The following is a 24,354-nucleotide window of genomic DNA, read 5'->3' as shown; positions in this document are numbered from 1 at the left end:
CCAAAGGAAATTTGTAGGTGTTAGAAACAGCCTGTCTGGTGACAAAGGAGATAAGACTCAGACTCTATCCCCGGCCAGAGCATGGTGCACAGCAGTTGCTTAGTAAATGGCTATTCTGGAGCTAGATGGATGTTGGGCCTGGAAAGATGTAGGGGTAGGATGTTGGTCTACAGATATTTAACTAGGCAGTTTGTGGAAGAGATTAAAGGCAATTGACTCCAAGAGGTGGAATTAAACTCTAGGAAAGGAAGTTTGGTTTGCAAGTGCCAAATCCTAACCACTAGACTACCAGAGGAAGTTGATTTGAAGAAGTTTCCTTTCTTGAATTTGTTCTTACTTGTACATTTCCCTAAGTAATAGCTTTCTAAAAATTGGGGACCTCCAATAAAAATTCTTTTTTTAAAGTTGTTTTTTTTTAATATATTCATGAGAGACACACACACACAGAGAAAGAGAGAGAGAGAGAGGCAGAGACACAGGCAGAGGGAGAAGCAGGCTCCATGCAGGGAGCCCGATGTGGGATTCGATCCTGGGACTTGAGGCTCACGCCCTGGGCTGAAGGCAGGTGCTACTGAGCCACCCAGGGATCCCCTCCAATAAAAATTCTTAAGTGCTACCAGGACTCTATTCTGTTGGAGGTGTGAAGGGGGTTTGGGGAGGAGATAATTACACTGTAACTTCATGACAGTAAAAAAGGTTATGAAGTATATGGTGCTATAGGCTCTTAAGACAGGGACAGAGGTCCAGTAGTTTTGAGTAGGGGACATTGGAATTGAGATATTGAGGGTGGTATTAATTAAGGGAAGGGTACTGGTTGGGGGGGCCCCCAGGCAGAGACAGAGCTCTAGGCAGAACAACAGCCTGGGCAAAAGCCTGGAGAAGGAAAAGAGTAGGGTTTGTTTAGGGAACAAAGAGAAAATCCCGGGAGAGGTGAATAAGGCGAAGTGCCCTTCCAGTGAAGAAGCTTGTTTTGTCACAATGCAGATTCTGAGGGTGAGGAACACGGTTTTTAAAAAATCCATCAGGGATCCCTGGGTGGCGCAGCGGTTTAGCGCCTGCCTTTGGCCCAGGGTGTGATCCTGGAGACCCGGGATCGAATCCCACATTGGGCTCCTGGTGCATGGAGCCTGCTTCTCCCTCTGCCTATGTCTCTGCCTCTCTCTCTGTGACTATCATAAAAAAAAAAAAATCATCAGTGTTTTCCCAGTAACTAGTAGTTAGCGGTGCTCAAAATTTGGTTTAAGATTTACTTTATCCCCAAAATAATGCGAATCACTTTGGGGCAGAACAGTGAAATAATTGTATTTGTCTCATTTTCTTCATACGAACATAATAGGGATAATTGTCGTCGTGGAGAATATTCAAAAGGGAAATACAAATCCAGCGTTCATTAGTTGGAGCCCAGTTTTTGGTGAAATCTTCCTAGAATTTGGAGTAGTTTTGAATGTTTGTCTAGGGTATGTTATGTGTGGGGAGGTTATATTTGTTGAGTGGAAGGTGACGCATTGGACCCGGACGACGTTGAATTTCTTCCCGGAAATGGGAAAAAGAAAGACGTGAGGGCGCCTGTCTTGGGCTCAGGGCGTGATCCTGAGGTTCTGGAATCGAGTCCTGCCTGGCGCTCCCTGCATGGAGCCTGCTTCTCCCTCTGCCTGTGTCTCTGCCTCTCTCTCTCCTTCAGTCTCTCATGAATAAATAAATAAAATCTTTAAAAAAGAGAGAGAGAAAGAAAAGAAAGACTTGAGAAGGAGAAATACCAATCAGAAGCAGAGGAGGTGCTGCGGGTCTCGCCCAGGCTCTCCTCTGCCCAGGTCCTACCCCGCTTCTAGCTGTCGCCCCGCCCTTCCCTGCTCTTGCCCCACCCCATTTTCCCCTCCCTTCGCCCCGCCCCTCCCGCGGTCCGGCCCGCCGCACCCCTGGCCCCTCCTTCTCGCCCCGCCCCGCCTCCATTCTGCGCAGTGCCCGCCCACTCGCACCTCCTTTTCCGCCCTGCGCTGCGGCTGCGCGGTCCGTGCAATCTTCTAGGTTCGGGCTTTCGGGTTCTAGGCTCGGAGCGATTTTCTCCAGCTCCAGTATGTGGAGCGGCCGGCAGGGCCGCCTCAGGCCGGTGGGCTGCGCAGTGGAGGAGCTACGGTGTCGCTGGAGGGAGCGGGAGGCAGGTGCGGGAGGGCAAGGGAGACGGGAGGATGCGGGGCTCGGTGGTGGTGGTCTGGCGGTTGGAGTTTGGGTGAGGGGGCCTCCGGGTCGCTGAAGGGATACAGGGTCCTAGGTGCCCCTTCTACGTTCAGCCGGCTTCTTTGTCCCCAGCGCTGCGGAAGGCGCGGAGGGAGCAGCAACTGATCAGTAAGAGGCTGTTGAGAGATGACGCCCTGGAGGAAACTGAAGGGGGATGTGTGGCCATGACCCTCGGAGAAGCCGAGGTGAGGGGACCTGGTACGCGGTGAGGTCTACGCCGCCTGGCGCCAAATTCCTTTAGAGGTCCGCGCCAAACCTGAACGCGGTCTCTTCAATAAATACCTCCATCCAGTGGGCCAAGCCAGAAACTGGGAGATCATCCTCTACAACTCTGTCCCTTGTCCCCACAGCAGTACGTCGAGTCCTAGCCGTTCTTCACCCCTAAAGAGCCCTGGCACCTTTACGATGGTGTACATTGCAGCTACCACCATCCTCTGCTCCGTAGACTAATAATTGCCTTCTAACAGGTCATCTGCATCTATGCTTTGCGGACTTCAAGTTCATTCTCCATATAGCAGATGTGTCTTAAAAATCCACACTGCTTCCTTCCTAGATGTATGATCTAACGTTTGCCTACCTCCAAGTTTGCCAGTTTACTCATCTGAGCCAAAGTTACCCCTTTTCCATTTTTGAAAGACTATATTGGGCTCTTTCCTATCTCAAGGCTTTACTGGGTCCTTTTTTGTGTTCTGTCTTGACAGCGTGTTTGCAGAATATAAATTGTACTAATTGTTTGCTTGTTTATCGTTTCTCTAACTAGACTTTAAAACCCTGGGAGTCTAGACCCCATCTTACTTTTCATTGAAAACTCAGATGCCCTATAGTATCTGGCATATAGTGGATGCTCATTATTTATTAAGTGAATGACATGATTAGTTTTAGCTGATTTATTCATTCAGCAAGCATTAGGCACTCCCTTTATTTATATTGCCTGTGTTTATGTATGTTGTTTACATAAGCTCTCATGCCTAGGTTATACCATTGGTTCATTTTGTGCTTACTTTATGCCAAGACACTGATGGATATTGAGGTACACAGACAAGGAGAGTCCCCCTCCCTTTTTTAAAAGATTTTATTAGAGAACAAGAGTGCACCCCTCGGGTGGGAGCTGGGGGAGGGGGAGTTCAACAGGGACCCCATCCCAGGATCCATGGGATCATGGGTCATGACCAGAGGCTTAACCAACTGAGCCAACCAGGTGCTCTGTGGAGAGTCCCTTTACTTGCGGTACTAACAGCAGCCCAGTGAAGACACGTGCTACCACCTGTCATGGAGGAAACATGAGGCACAATAGAAACCCCTAAGTCTTCAAAAGGAACCCAGAAAGAGCTTATTTCCCAGATATCTGAAGGGAGTGGAGGGCCTGGGGAGGGTATCCCAAGGGGGAAAAAAAAAAGTGTGCAAAAGCTTGGAAGCATTAAAAGAACAAGTCACATTATGCTAGGTGTTGTTGGAGTATAGGTTGCATGGGGAGAATGGCTAGTGGGGTAGGTTGTGCCATCCTGAAAGGTTTTTTTTTTTTTTCTATTTTTATTATTTCTATTTTTTTACTTTAAAAGATTTTATTTATTTGAGAGAGAGAAAGCACAAGTGAAAGCAGGGGCAGAGAAACAGGGAAAAGCAGACTCTCAGCTGAGCAGGGAGACCACATGGGGTTTGATCCTAGGACACTGGGATCATGACCTGAGTGAGGCACCTAGGCATTCCAAGAAAGGTTTAAATGTTATCCTTGAAATAGCTCTAAGACAGCAGGGAAGATGTTATTCCCATTTTTCAGGTTAAAAACAGATTTAGGGGACACCTGGGTGGCTCAGTGGTTGAGCATCTCTCTTCTGCCCAGGGTATGATCCTGGGGTCCCAGGATTGAGTCCCATGTTGGGCTCCCCGCAGGGAGCCTGCTCCCTCTGCCTGTGTCTCTGCCTCTCTCTTTCTGTCTCTCATGAATAAATAAATAAAATCTTAAAAAAAAACAAATTTATTTCTTGTAAAGGAAGTGGCAGGGCTGGTATTAAACCCAGTTCTGATTCGCCCTTCTTTCTACTGCAAGATTGATGCATATTAGCCACGTTAGTGTGAATGACAGGTTCTAGAGATGGTGGGACATTGGAGTGCTCACAGGTGAAGTGGGCAGAGTAGGACTATGCTTGCTTTCTGGCAACTTTGTGTTGCTGTCTCTCCCCTCCCTGCCCTGTGCTCCAGATCCAACAGTTCCTCGGGTTAGCGCAGCGGGGGACAGAGGAAAAGGAGAGAGAGAAGGCTCTGGTCAGCCTTCGTCGAGGCTTGCAGCATCCTGAGACACAGCAGGCCTTCATCTTGTGAGTGGGGGGTGGCGTGAGTGGGGGCCTGGGCCTCTGAGGGATGGACAGGAGTGTGGAGGGGATGGGCCACTGGCTGAGCAGGCTCTGGTACTCACTCATGTAGGCTGGAGGGCAGCATGCGGACCTTGGTTGGGCTTCTGACCAGCAACCAAGCCCTGTTGCAGCTTGAGGCCGCTCGGTGTCTTCATGAGCTCTCTCATTCTGAGCAGTCTGCGGTGGCTGAGGCCTGCCTGCCAGCTACTTCCTACCTTCTCACCTACCTCTCCGGTCACAGCTCAGACTTTATAGTAAGCCCTGTCCCTTCCTACCTTGTTCTTGGTTTGGATTTAAATATTGTACTTTTGTGTCTAGTTTGAGCTGGCACAGAGGGGGAGGAAAATTGGTTTCCCTTAATGTCCATAGCATTACATACGCCCATCATCTTCCACTCCCTTTTGCCCAGAGCCTCAAGGGCAAGACTGTTGATCCTCTGCACTCCTACCCTCACCCTTGCCTGAGCCAGGCCATGCCCCGAGCTTTTGTTGTCCCACTCGCAGGAGCTCTGTCTGTATACATTGGGTAACCTGATTGTGGAGAGTGAGGCTGTGAGAAGGCAGCTCCTGCCACAGGGCATCGTTCCATCTTTGGCCGCCTGCATCCAGGTGAGCATCCATCTGCTTTTTCCCTCCTTGGGCAGCCCTCCCCTCTCATGTCTCTACATGGCCCTCCTGCTTTGTTTAGGCAGCTCCAGCCTCTGCCCTGTGCTAAGGAGTTGAAAGTCACAGGAAATCTTATGACCCTGCTTTCAGAGTCAGATCTCTATCCTATCTACTTCTAGTCTCCCCATCTGACTGTGCTGGAAGCCCTTGGATATGCCTTGTCCCAGCTCCTGCAGGCTAAGGAAGCTCCAGAGGCGATCATCCCGTAAGTAAAATTGTGTCTTCAGATGTGGAGGCAGGCATGACCTACTTGGTGATGTAGCCCCTGGACACCAGATCCAGTCTTGTTTCCAAAACTTGCACATTTTAGCTTGATGTGTCTGGCTGGGAGAGATTTGAGTTTGGATACTTTCCCACCTGCTATTAGGGTTTGGGAAGAATGACTGGCATCTTGCCTTCTGTGGTTCCAACCATTAGCTCTCCTTCTGCTGGCAGCTCCGTTTTGGGCTCCACTCTCCCCCAGCATATCCTGCAACTGTTGCAACCTGGCCCAAAGCTGAACCTTGGAGTCGCTGTGGAGTTTGCCTGGTGCCTGCACTATATCATCTGCAGGTAACACAGACCATTTCCAAAAGTGCCACAGATCTTCCCTGGGGCTCCCTTTCAGGACACTCAGGTTTTTGAACTTTGTTTTCTGGAAGCGCACGGAGTTTTCTTCCTTCTGTGGTCTTCTCTGCTTGAAGCCCAGGAAACCCACAGAACTAGGCCATTTGCCATCTTAAAAATGGGATTGACCTAGTAGTGACTACTTGCTTTCTATTGCCCAGCCAGGTCAACAATGCCCTGCTTATCTCCCATGGTTGTCTGTCCACTCTGGGCCTGCTGCTAGTAGACATGGCTGGGGCTGTCCAGAGAACTGAGGATGCAAGGATGGAGCTGGTAGGTGAAAAGGGCAACTCAGGATCTGGGCTACCCTTTTTCCTACTTTGTTCCCCCTCCAGTATGTAGGTATCCTCTTCCTACTGACAGGATGCTTCCCCACTTGTGCTTGTAGCTGGCATGCCCTGTGCTTCGGTGTCTAAGCAACCTGCTAACAGAAGCAGCAGTGGAGGTTGTGGGAGGGCCAAATCAGCTTGAAGATGAGCGTGTTGTGGCCGCTTTATTTATCCTCCTGCAGTTCTTCCTCCAGAAACAGCCCAGCCTTCTGCCTGAGGGCCTCTGGCTCCTGAATAACCTCACTGGTATGTACCGTAATGTGCCTAGGCCTGGACCTTTAAGATTCTGGGTGTGCGCCCTCATTGCCTGGGCTGAGGTGGGTAGGATTGGAGCGGGGCAGGGGGAGCAATTTCAGGCCTAGTTTAAGGGACTTTACTCTGACATTTTCCCTTCCAGCAAATAGTCCTAGTTTCTGTACCTCCTTGCTCTCCATGGATCTGATTGAGCCCCTCTTGCAGTTGCTGCCAGTTTCTAACGTGGTGAGCGTATTGGTAGGTATTGATTGGGGTCACTTAAGTCCAGGATCTTGTGGCAAAATAAAAACATTGGGAGCAGGCCTTTGTACTCGGAAGTACTCTTACCCAAGAGCTGGCAGGTGGTATGGTATGGATGACATTAGGGTCAGACCAGTCTAGGTGTGAGTCCTTAAACTGTTTTACTAGTTACTAACCTTGGGCAAATCACCTTACGACTTTGAACTTTAGTTGAAGTATAATTTTATGAATTTTAATTCATACTGAGAATAGCAATGCTACCTGAGGGCAGCTGTGGGGATTACAAAACATGCATCTAAGTGCTTGGCACAGTGCCTGGCTGTGTGCTCAGCACTCCGTGTATCTTAGCTATCATTAGTCTTTAGTTTTCATCTTTTGTGGGGACTATGTATACATGTCTCTGCAGGTGCTCACAGTTCTGTGCAACGTGGCAGAGAAGGGTCCTGCTTACTGTCATCGTCTGTGGCCAGGGCCCTTGCTCCCCTGCTTGATAGGCACGCTGGCCTTCTCTGACACTGAAGTAGTAGGCCACAGTTTAGAGCTGCTGCAACTGTTGTTCCTCTATCAGCCAGAGGTGAGTTTGGGCCCTGGTACCCCTGCTCTGATCTCCCCATGGCCCCTTTCCTTCCCATCCTATCTGTAGTCACTTCTCTGGGCCTGGCAAGCCTACATGGACTCCAGGTCAGAACGTCCCACTTCTTATTGGGAAGGCACTCTTCCAAATAGAGGTGGGCTAACCTATAAGGCTGTGGGAATTGAGTGTTGGGTCACAGGGCCCCAGGTGTTGAATCTTTTTCTTTCCTTCTTTCAGACTGCAGAGGCCTTTCTGCAGCAATCAGGGCTGCAGGTCCTGGAGAGGCATCAGGAGGCAACACAGCTCCAGGATCGTGTGCATGCTCTCCAGAAGACAGCTCTTCATAGGTGACCTGCTTGATGGCACTCATTCTACTCATCACCGCCCCTCCTTCCCCCCGCCACCAGCTTTCTTGCCCATGGATCCCCTTTTGAGGATTTAGAACCATAATGACATCTAATGCTTTCTGTTCCTATGCCTAAGACAAGACCTTCAAAGCTCAGTTCCTCCTCTTTGACCCAGTACTATCCAGGCAGGAGAACCAAAGGGAATTTGATGTGGGCCTTCAAATCTTTTTTCCCTCCCCATTAGCAGCCGGTAGTTTTTGATGGGACAGAATAAAGTTTTATTTTTATATTAAACTGTTTTGCCTCAGTGGTTGCAGGTTAAGGGTTGAAGGGTAAAATGAGTATAAGAACATCCAGAGATGGCATTCTTCGGCAAAGGAACAGAACACATTTTTTCACATTTTACTCAGTTCAACAAAGCCCAAGTTGTGGGGCTGTTGTTGCTCTTAACAATCAGTGGAGGCTTCAGGCTTTGCCACTTAGCACATTCTCCACGGCTTTGGTTACCTGATCAGCACTCAAGTTGTTCAAGGAGACATTCTTCTCTTGGCCAAATGCTGAGGGGAGAAAGAGGGGACTAAATATCTAGTATGCTCTGTGGGGGCAACCAAAACATTAATAAAAGATCTTTGTCTTCAACTTAGTCTTGTTAGGATAGGAAAAGTAGTAAAGACATATGATCAAGGTGTATTTGAGATGCCTAGAATATCCAGTGGGTCTCGAACACATCTAGGAAGCCCAGGTCCAAGTAGAATTTTGGCTGATTCCGGGTGGCCACAATGTGAAGGAAGATGTTTTAGGGCCATTTTTAGGGGCCTGATAGGTATTTATTATTAATCACTGTGAACAGTGCTTTGAGTGAGCCTAGCCTTGGCTGGGTGTGAAGTCTATGGCTCCTACAGTCCTAGTATAATATACTAATCTGTGTCCATCTCCTTCTTTAGTCTACTGGCTTTTCCTTCTTCCAATTTTTAACGCATACTACAGTTATCTACTGTTAGAACCAGTCTAACTTATGTGTGACTTCCACCCGACATTCCTAGAGGGCAGGTGTAGTTAAAAGGTGATTACAGTACCTTTATTCAGTAAGTGTAATATGTACTGTGTGCTCACTACGAATCAAGTAATATGACACTTAATTTTCAGATTGTGGTAAACTTAAATAGAGAATATGACAAAATTGAGCTAAGGACAATGTTACATAACTTGCCAGGGAATGCCTCATTGAAGAGGTGATACGTAGGTTCAGATCTGAATAACAAACATGTGAATTCTAACGAATTAGCCATGAAAATCTGGTAGAAGTGCACCCTAGGAATCTGGTAGAAGTGAAAATCTGGTAGAAGTGTACCCTAGGGGTACACGTGTAAAGGCTCATCTCTGTTATATCCTAGCTATGTAACAGTTATGTCCCATAAAAATATTTTTGGTAAGCTCTGCCTAACATGGGGCTTAAGCTCACCCCAAGATCAAGAGTCGCATGCTCTACTGACTGAACCAGCCAAGTGACCCTGTTCCAAAACGATTCACCTAATCTCTACAAAGAGAAAAGAAAGAATATACCCCCTCCTATAATTAGTTAAGATTAAACGAGATTTAGGCAAGAAGATTCTGAAGTCATTATATGTTTGTATTACGGAGGGTATCACACTACCTGAAATGACATTTCCCACCTAATGTATAAGGACTCACGTCGATGGGAGTTGACAAGCATCTCTTTCTTCTTAAGCATCTGAACCCTGTCTTGAATTAGGAAAACGACGGTTCCTGGTCCCCATTCAAGACAGGGCCCCGCCTCCACAGTGATGTTACTCCAGATACCAGCATTCTATAACCTTATATTTCGATAAAATGTAAATTTATCTGAAACAACGTCAACAGGAAGGCCGAAGTCCCGAGTTTTAGCCTCCCTACAGGTTTTTGCATGACCTTGGATGCCCTTCTCCCATGGTCCCAGGCGGCCCGCTTCTCTTGCTCACCGTAGCGGGCCCAGAGTTTGGGCTGCACATCGGAACACTCGCGGATTAGGATTGGCAGGTCAGGGTTCGCCTTCTTCAGCTCCACATAGTGTTTCTCGATGAATTCCCTACGGGGCAGGAGAGAAAGCAGTGCGTGAGGTCTTCGCACCGGCCTCCCCCAAACACCCGGGAGGTAGAGGTCATGACCTGGCGCCCCGAAGCCTACCGGCCCCACCACCTTGCACCTCACCTGACGCCCTGACTGCCGGACGAGCGCTGGCACAAGTGGACGCGAATCTCACGCAAGCCAACTTTAGCCCCAATTCTCAGACTCGCTGCGGCACCCGCCATCTCCGCTAGTGCCTAACTCCCCGCCCAAGAACTTCCGGTCAAGTTCTCCAATCCGACCAGTCCCGGTCCCTACAGTTCCCGCGAGAGTTAGATGACGTACGGAGCGGTAAGAGTTAGCCAATGCCTTAAAAGGATTGCAGAGGGAGTGGTCTGCTTTCTCTCCAATTTCTTCGCGAGTGGGCGGTGGCGGAAAGGTTTTGGGGCGCAAAGCACTGTGGGCTGGCTCCTGAGGTGCATGGTGGGAAAAAGCTTATCCGGGCTGTGTTGTCTTTGGAGCTTCAGACCCTGCTGGCGTTGAAACACCGCCGACGAAATGCCGGAACGAGACAGTAAGTCTCGGGTCATCTGTCCATTATTACCTGCAGGATTTGGGACGCTTGGCACGTTGTTTTCACTTCACAGTTTAAGCCCTGTGTAGCTGGTGTGACGCTGGAACCTGGCGAAGCCGTTGGGTCTCGAATGAAGCCAGGCAGCTCCGGACTATTGTCTTCCTAAGCCTTGTCCTTGCCCCAAATAACCAGGGGTGTGTTTGTGAACTACTCGCTACCGCCAGCACCTGACTTTGGGCTGCGCCAGTTTATCTTAACACAGAGTATATTAGATGTCATTTTCCGGAAGTATCTGCTAATTCTCCAGCGCCGGTTTAGGGGCCCCCTTCTCTGCCCCAGCAGCTCCTTGTATTTTCTCTCTTGGGCATTTATTACGTTGTATTGTCACTGTCGCTGTGTTTTCTTCCTCATTGGACTGAGCAATTTGACAAGAAAACATCAGTGTTGTTTACTAATAGAGTCCCAACTTTGGCACAGGAACTGACACGAAAGAGATTGATTAAATTAACGTCAATTTTTTTCTTTTTTTTTTTAGGTGAGCCGTTCTCCAACCCTTTGGCTCCAGATGGCCACGATGTGGATGATCCTCACTCCTTCCACCAGTGAGTGTTCCAAGATAGTACTCTGGGCATGAACTGAGGGATGAATAGAGTGGTGTGGTGATGGTGAAATAATTCTAAATGTCTTGTCAGCAAGGATGGCGAAAAAAAGTGTATCCTTTCCCCTTTATCTCTGAACTTTCATTGGATCAGGTCAACTGCATGAGAATATTAGAGGGAAAATTCTGACTGGGAGGGTGCCAGTTTTTAAAGTTAATGTTTAATTACACATGATAATAGTTGATTCTGGTAGAAAATTAAAGTAGAAGTGAGGGTAATGATGTGTTTGATAATAATCCTAATTCCAGTTCCTTTCTTAAAGGTAACCACTGTTCCTTTTTTACGTCTTTTTTACCCCCTTACTTTAAAAAAAAAAAAAAAAAAGGAGTCTGGGTCACTGCCATGAAAATCATCTCCAGGATGGAAAATAAGCAAGTGGCAGTAGGTGTTTTATTTATATATACAAATAAAATAATGCTACTTAATTTTAATGTTTCAACTTACAAATAATAAAGTATTTTCCAACATGCATATATGTATATATAAAGGGATTTTTTTAAAGACAATTTTTTTAATTTTTAAAATTTATTTATTTATTTTTTATTTTATGATAGAGAGAGAAAGAGAGAGAGAGAGAGAGAGAGAGGCAGAGACATAGGCAGAGGGAGAAGCAGGCTTCATGCACCGGGAGCCCGATGTGGGATTCGATCCCGGGTCCCCAGGATCGCTCCCTGGGCCAAAGGCAGGCGCCAAACCGCTGTGCCACCCAGGGATCCCTAAAGGGATTTTTTTTTTAAAGATTTGTTTATTTCTGAGAAAGAGAGTATGTGTGAGCAACACGGAGGGGCAGAGGGAGAGGGAGAAGGGAAGCAGACTCCCTGATGAATGAGGAGCCTGACACAGGCTTGATCTCTCCAACTGGAGACTTGGAGATTAAGATCTGAGCCAAAACTAAGAGTCGACACTTAACCATCTGAGCTACCCAGGTGCCCCAAGGACTTCGTCCTTGACTAGACTTTCCTCAGACTTCTCTGGGGTCTATTTTTGACTAGGCCTGCTAGGCTCAGTTTTAGCAAAGAATGCTGCTAATACAATTTATGGAGAATCCCCTTAAGTAATCAAGTCAGATTCTCTGACTGGAGATTGAAGCTCCAGTGAAGTAGATTCAGTCAAGGCCCCCCCCCCCCCCCTCCCATGGCTAACCAAGTTCCTCTTAGATTTTTTTTTTTTTTTTTTTTTTTTTATTTATGATAGTCACAGAGAGAGAGAGAGAGGCAGAGACACAGGCAGAGGAAGAAGCAGGCTCCATGCACCGGGAGCCCGATGTGGGATTCGATCCCGGGTCTCCAGGATCGCGCCCTGGGCCAAAGGCAGGCGCCAAACCGCTGCGCCACCCAGGGATCCCCCCCAAGTTCCTCTTAGTGATTTTCTTTATAAATCCCCAGTTGTCCCAGTTTGTATTCAGAGTTGAGTTTCATTCCCTCTCCCCTGTTGCAGTAGTCTTTATTCCTATTATAGTAAATGTCTTCCTTGGGAACACTTAGCAGGATTCTTTGCTCAAACTGGGCATAGCAGGCTAAGGGGCAGCCTGTCAGAAGAGGGCTCAACGGGGCCTGACTAAAGTTTGGTCAAGGAGTGAGTCTTTGTCACTGTACCGATTAAAATTATCTTTTTTTTTTTTAATTATCTTTTTTTTAAAGATATTGTTTATCTATTTGAGAGTGTGCACACACATACAAGTGGGAGGTGGAGAGGGAGAAGCAGACGCCATACAGGCATTGAGCCACAGGGCTCAATTGCAGGACCCCGAGATCATGATCTAAGCTGAAGGCAGGCAGGTGCCCCTAAAATTATCTCTTTCGTTGCTCTCTGCCTCCCAGTTGGGAAACACTGTTACCATTTAGTCTCTAGTTAATGGACATTTAGGTTGTTTCCAAGTTTGTATTACTTTCAAAGCTGAAATTGAACCTTTTTTTACAAGACTTTTTATACACCTATGCCAGTAATTATTGAATCTAAATATAGGTGAATGGTGTTGCTAGGTCATAGGATATACACACTTAAATTTTGATACAGGCAGGTTGCCGTCCCATTGGCTATACTGATGTACATTCCCCTTAGCGGAATATTCAGTTCCCAAATTCTCACTCATACTTGATTAATCAGACTTTTTAATAGCGCTTTGAAGCATTAAGAGTGCTATGTTTTTGTTTTATATTTTCCTGATTTCTAATAAAGTTAACCATGTATTTTACATACTCCTTTCCCAATTCTTATTGGGTACTAATTTTTAAAATTTTTGCCTTCTAGATCAAAACTCACCAATGAAGATTTCAGGAAACTTCTCATGACCCCAAGGGCTGCACCCACCTCTGCACCGCCCTCTAAATCACGTCACCATGAGTAAGTTCTGGGGTTTTCCAACCTGTTTCACATCTCCTTTTTTTCCCCCCATCTCCTTCCTACAGAAAATCTACCAAACTAGTTGTCTTAGGAGCTGGAAGGCTAGTTCTTTTTCAAAGCCTATGATTCTGATTCTCTCTGACTGGAGATTGAAGCTCCAGTGAAGATGAGGGTGTTCTAAGATCTGACAGTGTGTTCCACACACCACTTGTACTATTAGAGTTGCTGCTAGTGTTTAAATGGGCAGCTTCCAGGGTCGATTCCAGCCCTGTAGACTCAGATACTTCAGGTGGTTGTGATACTTTCTAAAGCTTAGGACCACTCACCTACAAATGTAGACCTGGATCTCTGCATGGTCGAAGCTGTTGCTTTGTTCCATATTTTAGACCTTTCTTCATTCCTCAAGGCCACTTGTTGGGGTTTTCTGGGGCTCTGGCAATATTTTGCCATTAGTGAATTTCTCTGTCTTCTAGGATGCCAAGGGAGTACAATGAGGATGAAGACCCAGCTGCACGAAGGAGAAAAAAGAAGAGGTGAAGGAAAGATAGGGGAATGTTGGGCTATAGATTGGATAGTGTTTGGGTGAAAGGCATAGGGGCTAGTAGTTATGAGGCTAGAGATTAAGATTTTTCTGTACTGTCTTGAGGTTCTCTAGTGGATAGGAGTGATAAGTGGGAATTTAGGACTTTGGAGTCAGACTGCAGGATTTCAGTCTCAACTTTACCAGTTCCTGAAAAGACAAAAGATAACTGTGGGCATAGTCCCTAATATTTCTAATTCTTGATATTCTAATGGGTAGAACAGAGAGTGATTTTGTAACTTTCATCTGGTTGTCAAGAGGATCAATTATGATAGTGCATGTAAGCATTTAGTGCCTGGGATATTAATATAATTACCCAATAAATCCTATCTGCTGTTGTCACCACCATCATTATCATCATTATCTATAAGATACTAAAATTCCTGGACCTGGTATTTTGCTGTCCTTTCTTTTTGGGGAAGACCAACAAGGAATAACTTATTTTTAGTTGAAATATGGAAGGTGATATAAATTTAGATAACTTCTTAGTTGTCCTATGGAAAAGTCTTATAACCTGTTAGAGACTCAATGATACGGCATTAAAGAATTCTGAAGTGACATGGAATGTCCTGAGGCAGCATTGAAAGAGTATCTCTCTGAACTGGATGAAGCCATAGTTCTGATTTTGAGGATTGTTTGAGGGTGACAGCAGTACTATCAGGACATATGTGAGCTTTCACCAGACAGTTGGATGAAATAGGAAGAATTCTACTGACCTTGGGATAGTGAGCCTTATGCATTTGCTTTTCTGTGGTCACAGTTATTATGCCAAGCTTCGTCAACAAGAAATTGAGAGAGAGAGAGAGCTAGCAGAGAAATATCGTGACCGTGCCAAGGAACGGCGAGATGGTGTGAACAAAGATTATGAGGAAACGGAGCTGATCAGTACCACAGCTAACTATAGGGCTGTGGGCCCCACTGCTGAAGCGTGAGTACCCAGGCTGCCAGGGCATGATTCCCTCAGCCTCCAGAGTCTTACAGTCACAGTGTGAATTCTTCCTAATGAAAAATGAGCTTTCCCCACTTTGGAGCCTGAGCTGGGCCATTTCAAGAGAGACACTTGAAAGGCACTTTGTGAGAGGCACTCACAAAGGACTATTTTAATGTGGCTTCTTTCATTATACAGGGACAAGTCAGCTGCAGAGAAGAGAAGACAGTTGATCCAGGAGTCCAAGTTCTTGGGTGGTGACATGGAACATACTCATTTGGTGAAAGGGTTGGATTTTGCTCTGCTTCAAAAGGTGATCCTTGGTGGGTGGGTGGAGAGTAATCATAGAATGCTGAATGCTCTTCTCTGGGCCTTTCAAGGTGAAGGAGGGGAGACTGTTAGCCCACACCATAGTGAAGGGCTAATGGTTGCTCCTATGTAGGACTAAGTGCTACTCATCCTTCAAGTCTCAGCCTCAGTTGTATTTTCCGGGGGGCAGTCATCCCTGATCACCCAAGTATGGTTAAACCTCACTTCCCACTTCCTGTACCCTCCATATATCTCTTATTTCACATATCACAGTTATCACATTTTGTCATTTGTCTCTTCTGCTGTAAGCTCCATTAGGGCAAGGACTGTATTGTCTTGTTCAGTTTTATAAGTCCTTGGTTTCTGGCACAATGTGGTAGATAGTGGTGTTAGGTAAATGTTTGTAAAATGAATAAATGTCTAAACCTACATGCTTTTTTCCTGTTAGGTACGAGCTGAGATTGCCAGCAAAGAGAAAGAAGAGGAAGAACTTATGGAAAAGCCTCAGAAGGAAACCAAGTGTGTAAACATCAGGGAAAGCTTCTAAGTTTAGGTGAGTGGGACTTAAAGTAGGAACACATTTGGCTAAAAGGAAAATTCTTTTGTTTTTTCAGGAAAGATGAAGATCCTGAGAATAAAATTGAATTTAAGACGCGCTTAGGTGAGTATAGAATTTCTACACTAGAGGTTGTGCATTTTAGGTAAATTATAGGGAATTTAATGCTCTGGGCAGAATATGCTTCCCCTTCATGTCATACTGTTCTCTTTCTTGCCTCCAGATTAGTGACTTCTCTTAGAATACTCTACTAGAACTCAGATGTGGGGTTTGTCATTTCGTGTATGTTATTAATGTCTTAATTAGGTTGGAAGGTCTTGCAGATTGTAGCTTATGCATTAAGGAAGGTAGCTTACAGCTTATGCATTAAAAGAGCTAGCGTGGTTGGTGATTAAAAGCTCAGAATTTGGGACACCTGGGTGGCTCAGTGGTTGAGTGTCTGCCTTTGGCTCAGGGCGTGATCCCAGCATCCAGGATCGAATCCCACATCGGGCTCCTTTCAGGGAGCCTGCTTATCCTTCTGCCTGTGTCTCTGCCTTTCTCTGTGTCTCTCATGAATAAATAAAATCTCTAAAAAAGATTTAAAAGATTATTCATGAGAGACAGAGGGGACAGGCAGAGACACAGGCAGAAGAAGGAGAAGCAGGCTTCTCACAGGGAGCCTGATGTAGGACTTGATCCAGGGGCCTCCGGGATCACGCCCTGAGCCAAAGGCAGACGCTCAACCGCTGAGCCACCCAGGCATCCCAATAAAGAAAATCTTTAGAAAAATAAATAAAAGCTCAGAATTTGCAGTCAAAGACTGGGGTTTGAATCCTACTGATAAAACCATATGAGGCATGTGATATTAGGCAACTGACTTCACAAGTCTCAGTGCCTGTTTGTCTATCTGCAAAAATGGAGTTAATTCACCTCATGGCAGCAACAAAAAGTATATGCATTGTACTTATGTTGCACATGTAGCTGAGCTGATTTTCCCATCATTGTCAGTATCCCCTTAAGCCTCATCCTTCTTCCTCATGGGACCTAATACAATGTGAGGCCCATGGTACTTTTGAGAAGGCGATGTAAAAGAGTGGATAGGAGCTCAGGCTTTGGAGTTAGACAGGCTGGGCCCTATTCTTTATTCCGTTGCTTAGTAGTTGTGTGAATTTAGGTAAATTGCTTCACTCTCAGCTTGAGTATTCTGATCATTTCAAAGGAGATGATAACATGTACCTTACAGGGCTCTTGTGAAAATTGAGGCAATAGTATGTGGCACAGAGTAAGCACTTGCTAAATGGCAGCTGTTGTAGAAGTTTCTCAGTGGCTATGCTTCCTCCTCTTCTTTTCATAGGCCGCAATGTTTACCGCACACTCTTTAGGAGCAAGGCATATGAACGGAATGAGCTGTTCCTCCCAGGCCGCATGGCCTATGTGGTAGACCTGGATGATGAGTATGCTGACACGGATATCCCCACCACACTGATCCGCAGTAAAGCAGATTGCCCCACCATGGAGGTAAGTGATCCAAGTCCTGAGAGCCTGTCATGTGGGCCTCAGACCTGGGAATCAGCCTCAGTTCTACCCTGGGCCTCATCTACCACATTTAACCCATCACTATGTCCTGTCCACTTTTTTACTTTGTAAATTTTCATTGAATCCATTCACTCATCTCTATCAACATTCCAGTTGAAGCTATCGTGTCTTATTGGAACTATTAAAAGATACCCCTATTTTGTTTCCTCACTTTCACTCTGGTTTCTTTCTAGTATTTTATTTTTATTGAGTTGTAATTCATGTTTCATATAATTTGCCTCTTGAAAATGTACAATTCAGTGGGTTTTAGTATTTGTAGAATTACACAGCCATCACTCAGCGTGAAATATTTTTCATCACCCCCCCCCAAAAAATACCTCTGTACTTTTATTTTTTTTTTAAATTTTTTTTGTTTATTTATTTATTTATGATAGTCATACAGAGAGAGAGAGAGAGAGGCAAAGACATAGGCAGAGGGAGAAGCAGTCTCCATGCACCGGGAGCCCGACGTGGGATTCAATCCCGGGTCTCCAGGATCGCGCCCTGGGCCAAAGGCAGGCGCCAAACCGCTGCGCCACCCAGGGATCCCACCTCTGTACTTTTAATCATAACCCCACAATCTTCCTATCCCCTTTTCTATTGTGATTTTTACATATGGCCAGTGTGATCTTTTCAACATGTGAATTTTTGTCTCACCACACTTGAGAAGCTCTCAGTGATTTCTTGTTATTAGTATAAAGAGTAAAATCTTTGTTGTGGCCTCTGAGCTCCTGCAACGTCGGCCTTCTGAGCTTCTTTTTACCATGATTCCCTGTTTGTTCTCCAGTGAATCCCAGGTTCTTGAATATGCTAGATTTACTGTTTTGTTTTTAGAGAGGGGGAGGGAGAGTGTGGGGGGGAGGAGAGGTTGGAGGGGCTGAAAGAGAGTCTTAAGCAGGCTCCACACCTATTGGGGAGCTTGATCTCACAATTGTTAGATCATGACCTGAGCTGAAATCAACAGTCAGATACCCAACCGATTGACCCACCCAGATGCCCCTAAATTTCGCTTTTGACCCAGACCTTCATATATGTTACTCTGTGTGCTTGGAATGTTCTATGACACCTGTTTTCCCTGTTTTTTACCTGGTTGATTATAATTTATTCTTGAATTCGTTGAATGAAAGAATGAATGAAGAGATTCTTGCTTTATGGGATAACACCCTTGCTGCTTGGGGTTTCAGGCCCAGACCACACTGACCACAAATGACATCGTAATCAGCAAGCTCACCCAGATCCTTTCATACCTGCGTCAGGGTACCCGCAATAAGAAGCTCAAGAAGAAGGATAAAGGTAACCTGGAGGGTTATGGAGAGAAACCTTAACCCTGGAGGGACATTATTGGGTGGAACCGAGGTTTCCTGGAGCCTTCTGTGTCCAGAGCATTGTGAGGCTCCAGAAGAGGAGAAGAGATGGGAGCATTGGAACATTAACAAGGAGATGGTTACATCCAGGTTCTGTCTGTTTGACCTACCCAGGAAACAGTGGTCCACTTTGAGGCCTGAGGAGGGAGAGTATCGGGAGCTTTTGTTATCTCACCTTCTAAACAGATGTTTAAATGGGCATTTGAAGGTGGAGAACATGTTGGATTGAGTGGGAATCAACTCAGGAATGTTTTCTTTACTACTCCTTGTACATTTTAGGGAAGATGGAAGAGAAGAAACCCCCTGAGGCCGACATGAAGTATGTATCCCAGCCGTGTCACCTGATACGTGTGAGAAAAGGGCTCTGTGTTTCTTGTCTTTGGCATTTTGGGGAGGCCTTGACCTGAGAATCTGGAAAAATGGCCATGGATAACAGAAGTGTGTATGACTTTGGCAGCTAGTGATCTCTGTTTTTCTAGTATATTTGAAGACATTGGGGATTATGTGCCATCCACAACCAAGACTCCTCGGGATAAGGAGCGGGAGAGATATCGGGAGCGAGAGCGTGATCGGGAGAGAGACCGGGAGCGGGAGAGGGAGCGGGACCGAGAGAGAGAGGAAGAGAAGAAGAGGCACAGCTACTTTGAGAAGCCGAAAGTGGATGATGAGGTGAGAGATGGCTCTGGTACCAAGTGGTGGAGCTGCCCATCTCTGTGCCTGCCCCGCCAGATACAAGATTCATTTGTAATGTAAGGCACTAGGTGCCTTATGGCTCTGTAGTGGCAACTGGGCCAACTAATCCAGGGTGGGAAGGATCCTGGAAATGAGGCAGGAAGTGGGTAGGGAGTTGATTTACAGATCAATCAAGCAGGGGAGGGATGAGCGTGAATCCCTCATAGCACTACTCACTTCAGTTTCTGTTTTTTTTCCAGCCCATGGACATTGACAAAGGTGGGTGATACATGAGACATCTTGCATTCGATCTGGTGGTCTTGCTTTCCCATGGGCTGAGAGTCTGTCCTAGAGCTCAGAGCTGGCAGAGGTTGAGACTGGGACTTCCTGGTCTGGGTTCTCATTAAGATGCTTGTCTTGCGGGCAGCCCTGGTGGCCCAGCAGTTTAGCGCTGCCTTCAGCCCAGGGTGTGATCCTGGAGACCCGGGATCGAGTCCCACATTGGGCTCCCTGCATGGAGCCTGCTTCTCCCTCTGCCTGTGTCTCTGCCTCTCTCTATCTCTCTGTGTCTCTCATGAATAAATAAATAAAATCTTTAAAAAAAAAAAAAAGAATGCTTGTCTTGCTCCATAGAATAGAAAGATAAGCCTGGGTTATCTGCATCTTTTGGGCAATGGCAGGGCATATTTGCTCTGTTAGATACAGTTCCTCCAGTGGTGGGGTTCTGAAGACGTGAGTCAGGTCGAATCAGCAGTATTGTGTGTACACAACTCCATCTTTAGCCAGAGTAGCTCATTATTTTTATTGTAATTTTTTTTCAAGGATTCATTTATTTTAGAGAGTATGCACACACAAGTGGGAGGAGGGGAGAGAGAGAGGGAGAGAATCAAGTCAACTCCCCAGTGAGTGCAGAGCCTGACATGGGGCTGGATTCTACTGCCCTGAGATCATGACCTGCGTGGAAGCCTGCTGCTCAACCAACTGAGCCACCCAGGGGCCCCAGAGTAGCTTATTAGTTGGAATTTGATTACAATTTTGTTAGCTAAAAGTTTTTTCTGTTGCCTAAAAAAAAAAGTGTTATAAAAACATTAAAAGTGTGTTGGCGGGTGGTGCAGAATTTGTAAGTTCCTTGTTTCATGGTCTTTTCCCTTAGGACCTGGATCTGCTAAGGAGTTGATCAAGTCAATCAATGAAAAGTTTGCTGGGTCTGCTGGCTGGGAAGGCACTGAGTCATATCCTTTATTTCACTATGTTGCTGGATTCTAGAATAGTGTTATCCTGTTTTCTTTCTAATTCCACCCACCTCCCTGCTTCCCTGAACCCCCAGCCCCCACTTCACGCTTTGCTTTTTATGCTAAATTTTGACAGGGCTGCAGTCATGTCTTTCCCATTTCTCAGAGGACCCATTCAAGTCCTTAAAAGTTTTCATATTGGGGCTTCTAGTTCTTGGCCCTTCCTTTTTGAAGCTTTCTGTTATACGTAGAATTATTTTCTTTAACATAGCATATGCTGAAGAAGCCAGAGGACAAAAAGCAACTAGGAGACTTTTTTGGAATGTCCAACAGTTATGCCGAATGTTACCCAGCCACGTATGTAAGACTGTTAAAGGAGGCTGAAATGATTGGAGAACAAGTTATAGAGAGGGCGATGAAGTGTAAACTTGATTACCTGGGACACAGGGGTACTTCTTACTTAGATGAATTGTTCTTTTAGGTGCTGAGTGGGAGGTCTTGGGTTGGGGTAGGGGTCATTTTTAGGCATATAACATCTTAGCTGGGTAGGTTTCTGAATAAACCATAGGGGTCTGGGTCTGTACCATCTGTTTAATGTTTAACTGTTGCTTCTCTTTAGGATGGATGACATGGCTGTGGATAGTGATGAGGAGGTGGATTACAGCAAAATGGACCAGGTGTGGAGTTGGAAGGATGGGTAGGGATTCTTGGGCAGCTATTCTTCAGCACATACCCCCTTCCTGACTCCCAACAGATCTTTGTCTCATATTCTGGGCCATAACCTGCCCTCAGCTGACAGTAAGAGCAACAACATTGTGGAGTCATGGGAAGCTTACCTTTTTAAAAAGATTTTATTTATTTATTTATTCGTGAGAGACAGAGAGGCAGAGACACAGGCAGAGGGAGAAGCAGGCTCCATGTAGGAAGCCCGATGTGGGACTTGATCCTGGAACTCTGGGATCACGACCAGAGCCAAAGGCAGATGCTAAACCGCTGAGCCACCCAGGCATCCTGGAAGCTTACCTTTTAAAGTGTCAGTATGAAAGCAAGTGAGATAGGCCAAAAATAGATTTTTATTTTCTACAAAGTGCTGGGCTTTGATTTCCATACTTAGGGAGTAAGCAAGACTTTAGTGCATAAATAGAAAGGGTAGAAGGAATTTCAGTGTTTACAAAACAAGTGAATTTTATTCTAGCCAGGATTGAAGTGTTCTTAGTCTTAAAAATAACCTCACGGCACTTGGGTGGTTCAGAGAGTTAAGTGTAAGACTCCTGATCGCAGCTCAGGTCTTGATCACATGGTCATGAACTGAAGCCCCACATTGGGTTCCATGCTGGGTGTGGAGCCTACTTAACAAAAACAACCACAGCCCTGACAAATATCACCTTTAATGGTGAAGAAATTTCGTCTCCTTTTTCCTTGTTTCTCTTTATTGCAGTGCTTGAGCTTGGTTTAATTCCATGTTGGAGACTTGCTTACCCTGGTTCTGCCATTTATCAGTTTCATGACCTAGTTTCCTCATCAAGAGAATAGAGAGGAATATGGTTCTCTTTTAATAGAGTTTGAGAGAATTAAAAATGTGTTTGGTGTTCAGAATAATGTCTGTACTAGTAAGCATTTGTTATTATTTATTAGGGTGGGATTTATGAATAATGAAACAGGATTATGGGAGGACCTGGCTTTAAGTAAGGGCTAAAAAATTGTTTCCACTGACATTTCTTTCTTCCTTGTTCCCATTCTGTCTTCTAACAGGGTAATAAGAAAGGCCCCTTAGGCCGCTGGGACTTTGATACCCAGGAGGAATACAGCGAATATATGAACAACAAGGAGGCTTTGCCCAAGTGAGTCAGTACTAAATATGGCCAGGGAGTGATGAGAGGGATGATGAGGGGATGGACCAGCCTTAACCCGAGGGTGTAGTCTGGCTGAGGCATTCCTAAATAGGTTCTTTAGTCACAGGGCCATCTGGGAATACCTTGGTACTCCTGTGCAACCTCTGATGCCTTCTTTCCTCCAACTGTCCTTTATTTTTCTCAGGGCTGCATTCCAGTATGGCATCAAGATGTCTGAAGGGCGGAAAACCAGGCGCTTCAAGGAAACCAATGATAAGGCAGAGCTTGATCGCCAGTGGAAGAAGATTAGTGCGGTAAGTGAGATCACCTCTTGGGTGGACTTCATCTGGGAGGAGACACTGGCCTACAGATGAAGGAATAGGCAGGGTTGGAGAGCCAAGGAAGTAGGGGAGAGGTCAGCCTGGTACCTCATGTGAGCTTAGATGGACAGCATAACTGTTGAGTGTAACTGTTCTTTTTGTAGATCATTGAGAAGAGGAAGAAGATGGAGGCTGATGGGTGAGCAGCAGTACTCTTCTGGGGCACTGTGGGAATTGCTTAGAGTATTGATCTTACGTTGACTTACTTCTCCTTCCATTGCAGAGTTGAAGTGAAAAGACCAAAATACTAATCTCCAGTTCCAGGTCTAAAAATGATTCCCCAAAAGGAATGGGCTCACAAGTGCTTGCTTTCTGCAATTCCCAAAAAAGTTGCAAGGTCTCTTTGAATGTATATAAAATGTTACTGTATAATCATTTAGTTCCATTAAATCTAGTTAACCTGCTGTCATGTCTTCTCTGTTTGAGCATCCTCCCTCATGGACCCCTGAAGCAGCGAGAGGGTACTAATTCCACTGACTGTGTAAAATGCATGTGCAGAAAGTTAGCTCAGTCCTTTTCTGAGCTGTGATTCTAGATTCCTAGACAGTAAGGGTCCTAGCTAGGACGCCTAGTGGAGAAAAGTAATGACCTCATTGATGGGCAAGATGTAGATAGAGGAACATATGGACAATTGGCCTCAAATGTCAGACTCATTCAGGCCCATTAGAGGGCCTACCTTTAGTGGAGATTCTCTGGGAATTAGGGTCTACCCAGTGAGCTCCCAGTCTAACCCCAAGATTTTGCAGGACTAGGGTCTAGGTGAAGGCAGCTGATAAGAATTACTTGGGGAACAAAAATGGAATTATGTCCTCCTGAGAGCTTTAGAAATTCTTAGCACACATTGCTTGCTGCTTCTCTGACTAAAGGGATAATCTTGGGGAGGAGTCTTGGGGGATCCCTGTGTTAAGCAGGGTTTGGTGCTCATCAGCACCCTGAAATGTCTGCCAAAGCCCAAGATGGATCCCTTGGCTTCTGAATCATTCTGTCCCCAAGTTTCCTCCTTTCTATTCATCACAAGCACTTTGGCCTGGTTCTCATAAGGGTTTTTTTTCTGGCTGGATCCCTACCTGCCACTGCCTGCCCTAAGCCTAAGACTTGTAGGATCAGCTCATACGAGGAAAGCTAGAAGCCTCCCTTAACCTTTGCCTTTGGTCACTTTTAGCTTGATAGGGCAAGAGTGTTTGAGGAAGCCAGCTTTGTGCATGGCATTTAGGAGACTGAAATGGGGCTCTCTCTGCAATAGCACCTTGAATGCCTAATATGAGATAGTAAAGGACACCCTGGTTTCATGGTTGTAGACAGTGTTCCCAGTTAAGAAAAAGATCACAGAGACCTGGCTTAGATGAAGATACCTAGAGAGTCATTAAATTTAAGACCTGGGGGTTGGGGTGCGTGGCTGGCTCAGTCTGCAGAACATGACTGAATCCTGAGTTCAAGCTCTTCCACATTGGGCATAGAGGTTACTTAAACAACAACTAAAAACAACCTGGGGGTTGACTGTCCATTTAAAATCAGTTTCTGCAGGAGAGCCTCGCTGGCAGCAGAACATGGGACTCTCAATCTCAGGGTTGTAAGTTCAAGCCCCACACTGGGTGTTGATCTTACTTAAAAAAAAATAGTCAGTTTCTGCAAATATCACCAAGCCTGGTGGACATGCTCAAGGTCCTCTGGTTGGTCATATGATGAGTCACAAGGACCCCGA

General features: G+C 45.8%; 3 protein-coding genes across 4 annotated transcripts; 2 read left to right on the top strand and 1 right to left on the bottom strand.

Annotated features, from left to right (window-relative positions):
* Nucleotides 1–2,006: 2,006 nt before the first annotated feature.
* On the top strand, nucleotides 2,007–7,896 carry TMCO6 (transmembrane and coiled-coil domains 6). 2 transcript variants are annotated; one of them, XM_055332888.1, is made up of 12 exons: nucleotides 2,007–2,159; nucleotides 2,308–2,420; nucleotides 4,435–4,550; nucleotides 4,657–4,840; nucleotides 5,090–5,194; nucleotides 5,371–5,456; nucleotides 5,687–5,803; nucleotides 6,019–6,130; nucleotides 6,246–6,432; nucleotides 6,584–6,678; nucleotides 7,088–7,255; nucleotides 7,493–7,896. In XM_055332888.1, the coding sequence occupies exons 1-12, from the start codon at nucleotides 2,075–2,077 to the stop codon at nucleotides 7,604–7,606; spliced, it is 1,482 nt and encodes a 493-aa protein (XP_055188863.1). In that variant the 5' UTR covers nucleotides 2,007–2,074; the 3' UTR covers nucleotides 7,607–7,896. The 2 variants fall into 2 exon arrangements, with proteins under 2 accessions (XP_055188863.1, XP_055188864.1); XM_055332889.1 differs by having other exon boundaries at nucleotides 2,010–2,072.
* Nucleotides 7,897–7,990: 94 nt separating this feature from the next.
* NDUFA2 (NADH:ubiquinone oxidoreductase subunit A2) lies at nucleotides 7,991–9,949 on the bottom strand. The gene is made up of 3 exons (XM_055332890.1): nucleotides 9,811–9,949; nucleotides 9,582–9,688; nucleotides 7,991–8,159 (listed from the first exon to the last, which is right to left on the bottom strand). Exons 1-3 carry the CDS (start codon nucleotides 9,909–9,911, stop codon nucleotides 8,068–8,070), a joined length of 300 nt encoding a protein of 99 aa, XP_055188865.1. The 5' UTR covers nucleotides 9,912–9,949; the 3' UTR covers nucleotides 7,991–8,067.
* A 156-nt stretch (nucleotides 9,950–10,105) lies between these two features.
* IK (IK cytokine) lies at nucleotides 10,106–23,056 on the top strand. The gene is made up of 20 exons (XM_055332850.1): nucleotides 10,106–10,240; nucleotides 10,776–10,842; nucleotides 13,150–13,242; nucleotides 13,716–13,775; nucleotides 14,583–14,750; nucleotides 14,949–15,063; nucleotides 15,508–15,578; nucleotides 15,674–15,720; nucleotides 16,952–17,115; nucleotides 18,357–18,465; nucleotides 18,816–18,855; nucleotides 19,016–19,205; nucleotides 19,469–19,487; nucleotides 20,362–20,459; nucleotides 20,712–20,797; nucleotides 21,060–21,117; nucleotides 22,193–22,281; nucleotides 22,478–22,586; nucleotides 22,757–22,791; nucleotides 22,876–23,056. Exons 1-20 carry the CDS (start codon nucleotides 10,225–10,227, stop codon nucleotides 22,901–22,903), a joined length of 1,662 nt encoding a protein of 553 aa, XP_055188825.1. The 5' UTR covers nucleotides 10,106–10,224; the 3' UTR covers nucleotides 22,904–23,056.
* The last annotated feature ends 1,298 nt before the right edge of the window (nucleotides 23,057–24,354 follow it).

The sequence above is a fragment of the Nyctereutes procyonoides genome, unplaced genomic scaffold (assembly GCF_905146905.1).
Source record: "Nyctereutes procyonoides isolate TBG_1078 unplaced genomic scaffold, NYPRO_anot_genome, whole genome shotgun sequence".
Lineage (NCBI taxonomy): Eukaryota > Metazoa > Chordata > Mammalia > Carnivora > Canidae > Nyctereutes > Nyctereutes procyonoides.
Note: the sequence above shows the minus strand (reverse complement) of the source record. Positions and strands in the feature narration are given on the sequence as shown.

Excerpts from the sequence above, each read along its gene's own strand:
- NDUFA2 (XM_055332890.1), bottom strand. The coding sequence starts at position 9,911 with ATGGCGGGTGCCGCAGCGAGTCTGAGAATTGGGGCTAAAGTTGGCTTG. Across the intron at positions 9,689-9,810 it reads TCCGGCAGTCAGGGCGTCAG|GGAATTCATCGAGAAACACT; the intron begins GTGAGGTGCAAG and ends CCTGCCCCGTAG. Across the intron at positions 8,160-9,581 it reads CAAACTCTGGGCCCGCTACG|CATTTGGCCAAGAGAAGAAT; the intron begins GTGAGCAAGAGA and ends TTCTCCCCTCAG.
- IK (XM_055332850.1), top strand. Across the intron at positions 20,460-20,711 it reads CATATCCTTTATTTCACTAT|CATATGCTGAAGAAGCCAGA; the intron begins GTTGCTGGATTC and ends TCTTTAACATAG. Across the intron at positions 21,118-22,192 it reads ATTACAGCAAAATGGACCAG|GGTAATAAGAAAGGCCCCTT; the intron begins GTGTGGAGTTGG and ends GTCTTCTAACAG.
- TMCO6 (XM_055332888.1), top strand. The coding sequence starts at position 2,075 with ATGTGGAGCGGCCGGCAGGGCCGCCTCAGGCCGGTGGGCTGCGCAGTG. Across the intron at positions 2,421-4,434 it reads TGACCCTCGGAGAAGCCGAG|ATCCAACAGTTCCTCGGGTT; the intron begins GTGAGGGGACCT and ends CCTGTGCTCCAG. Across the intron at positions 4,841-5,089 it reads GTCACAGCTCAGACTTTATA|GAGCTCTGTCTGTATACATT; the intron begins GTAAGCCCTGTC and ends TCCCACTCGCAG.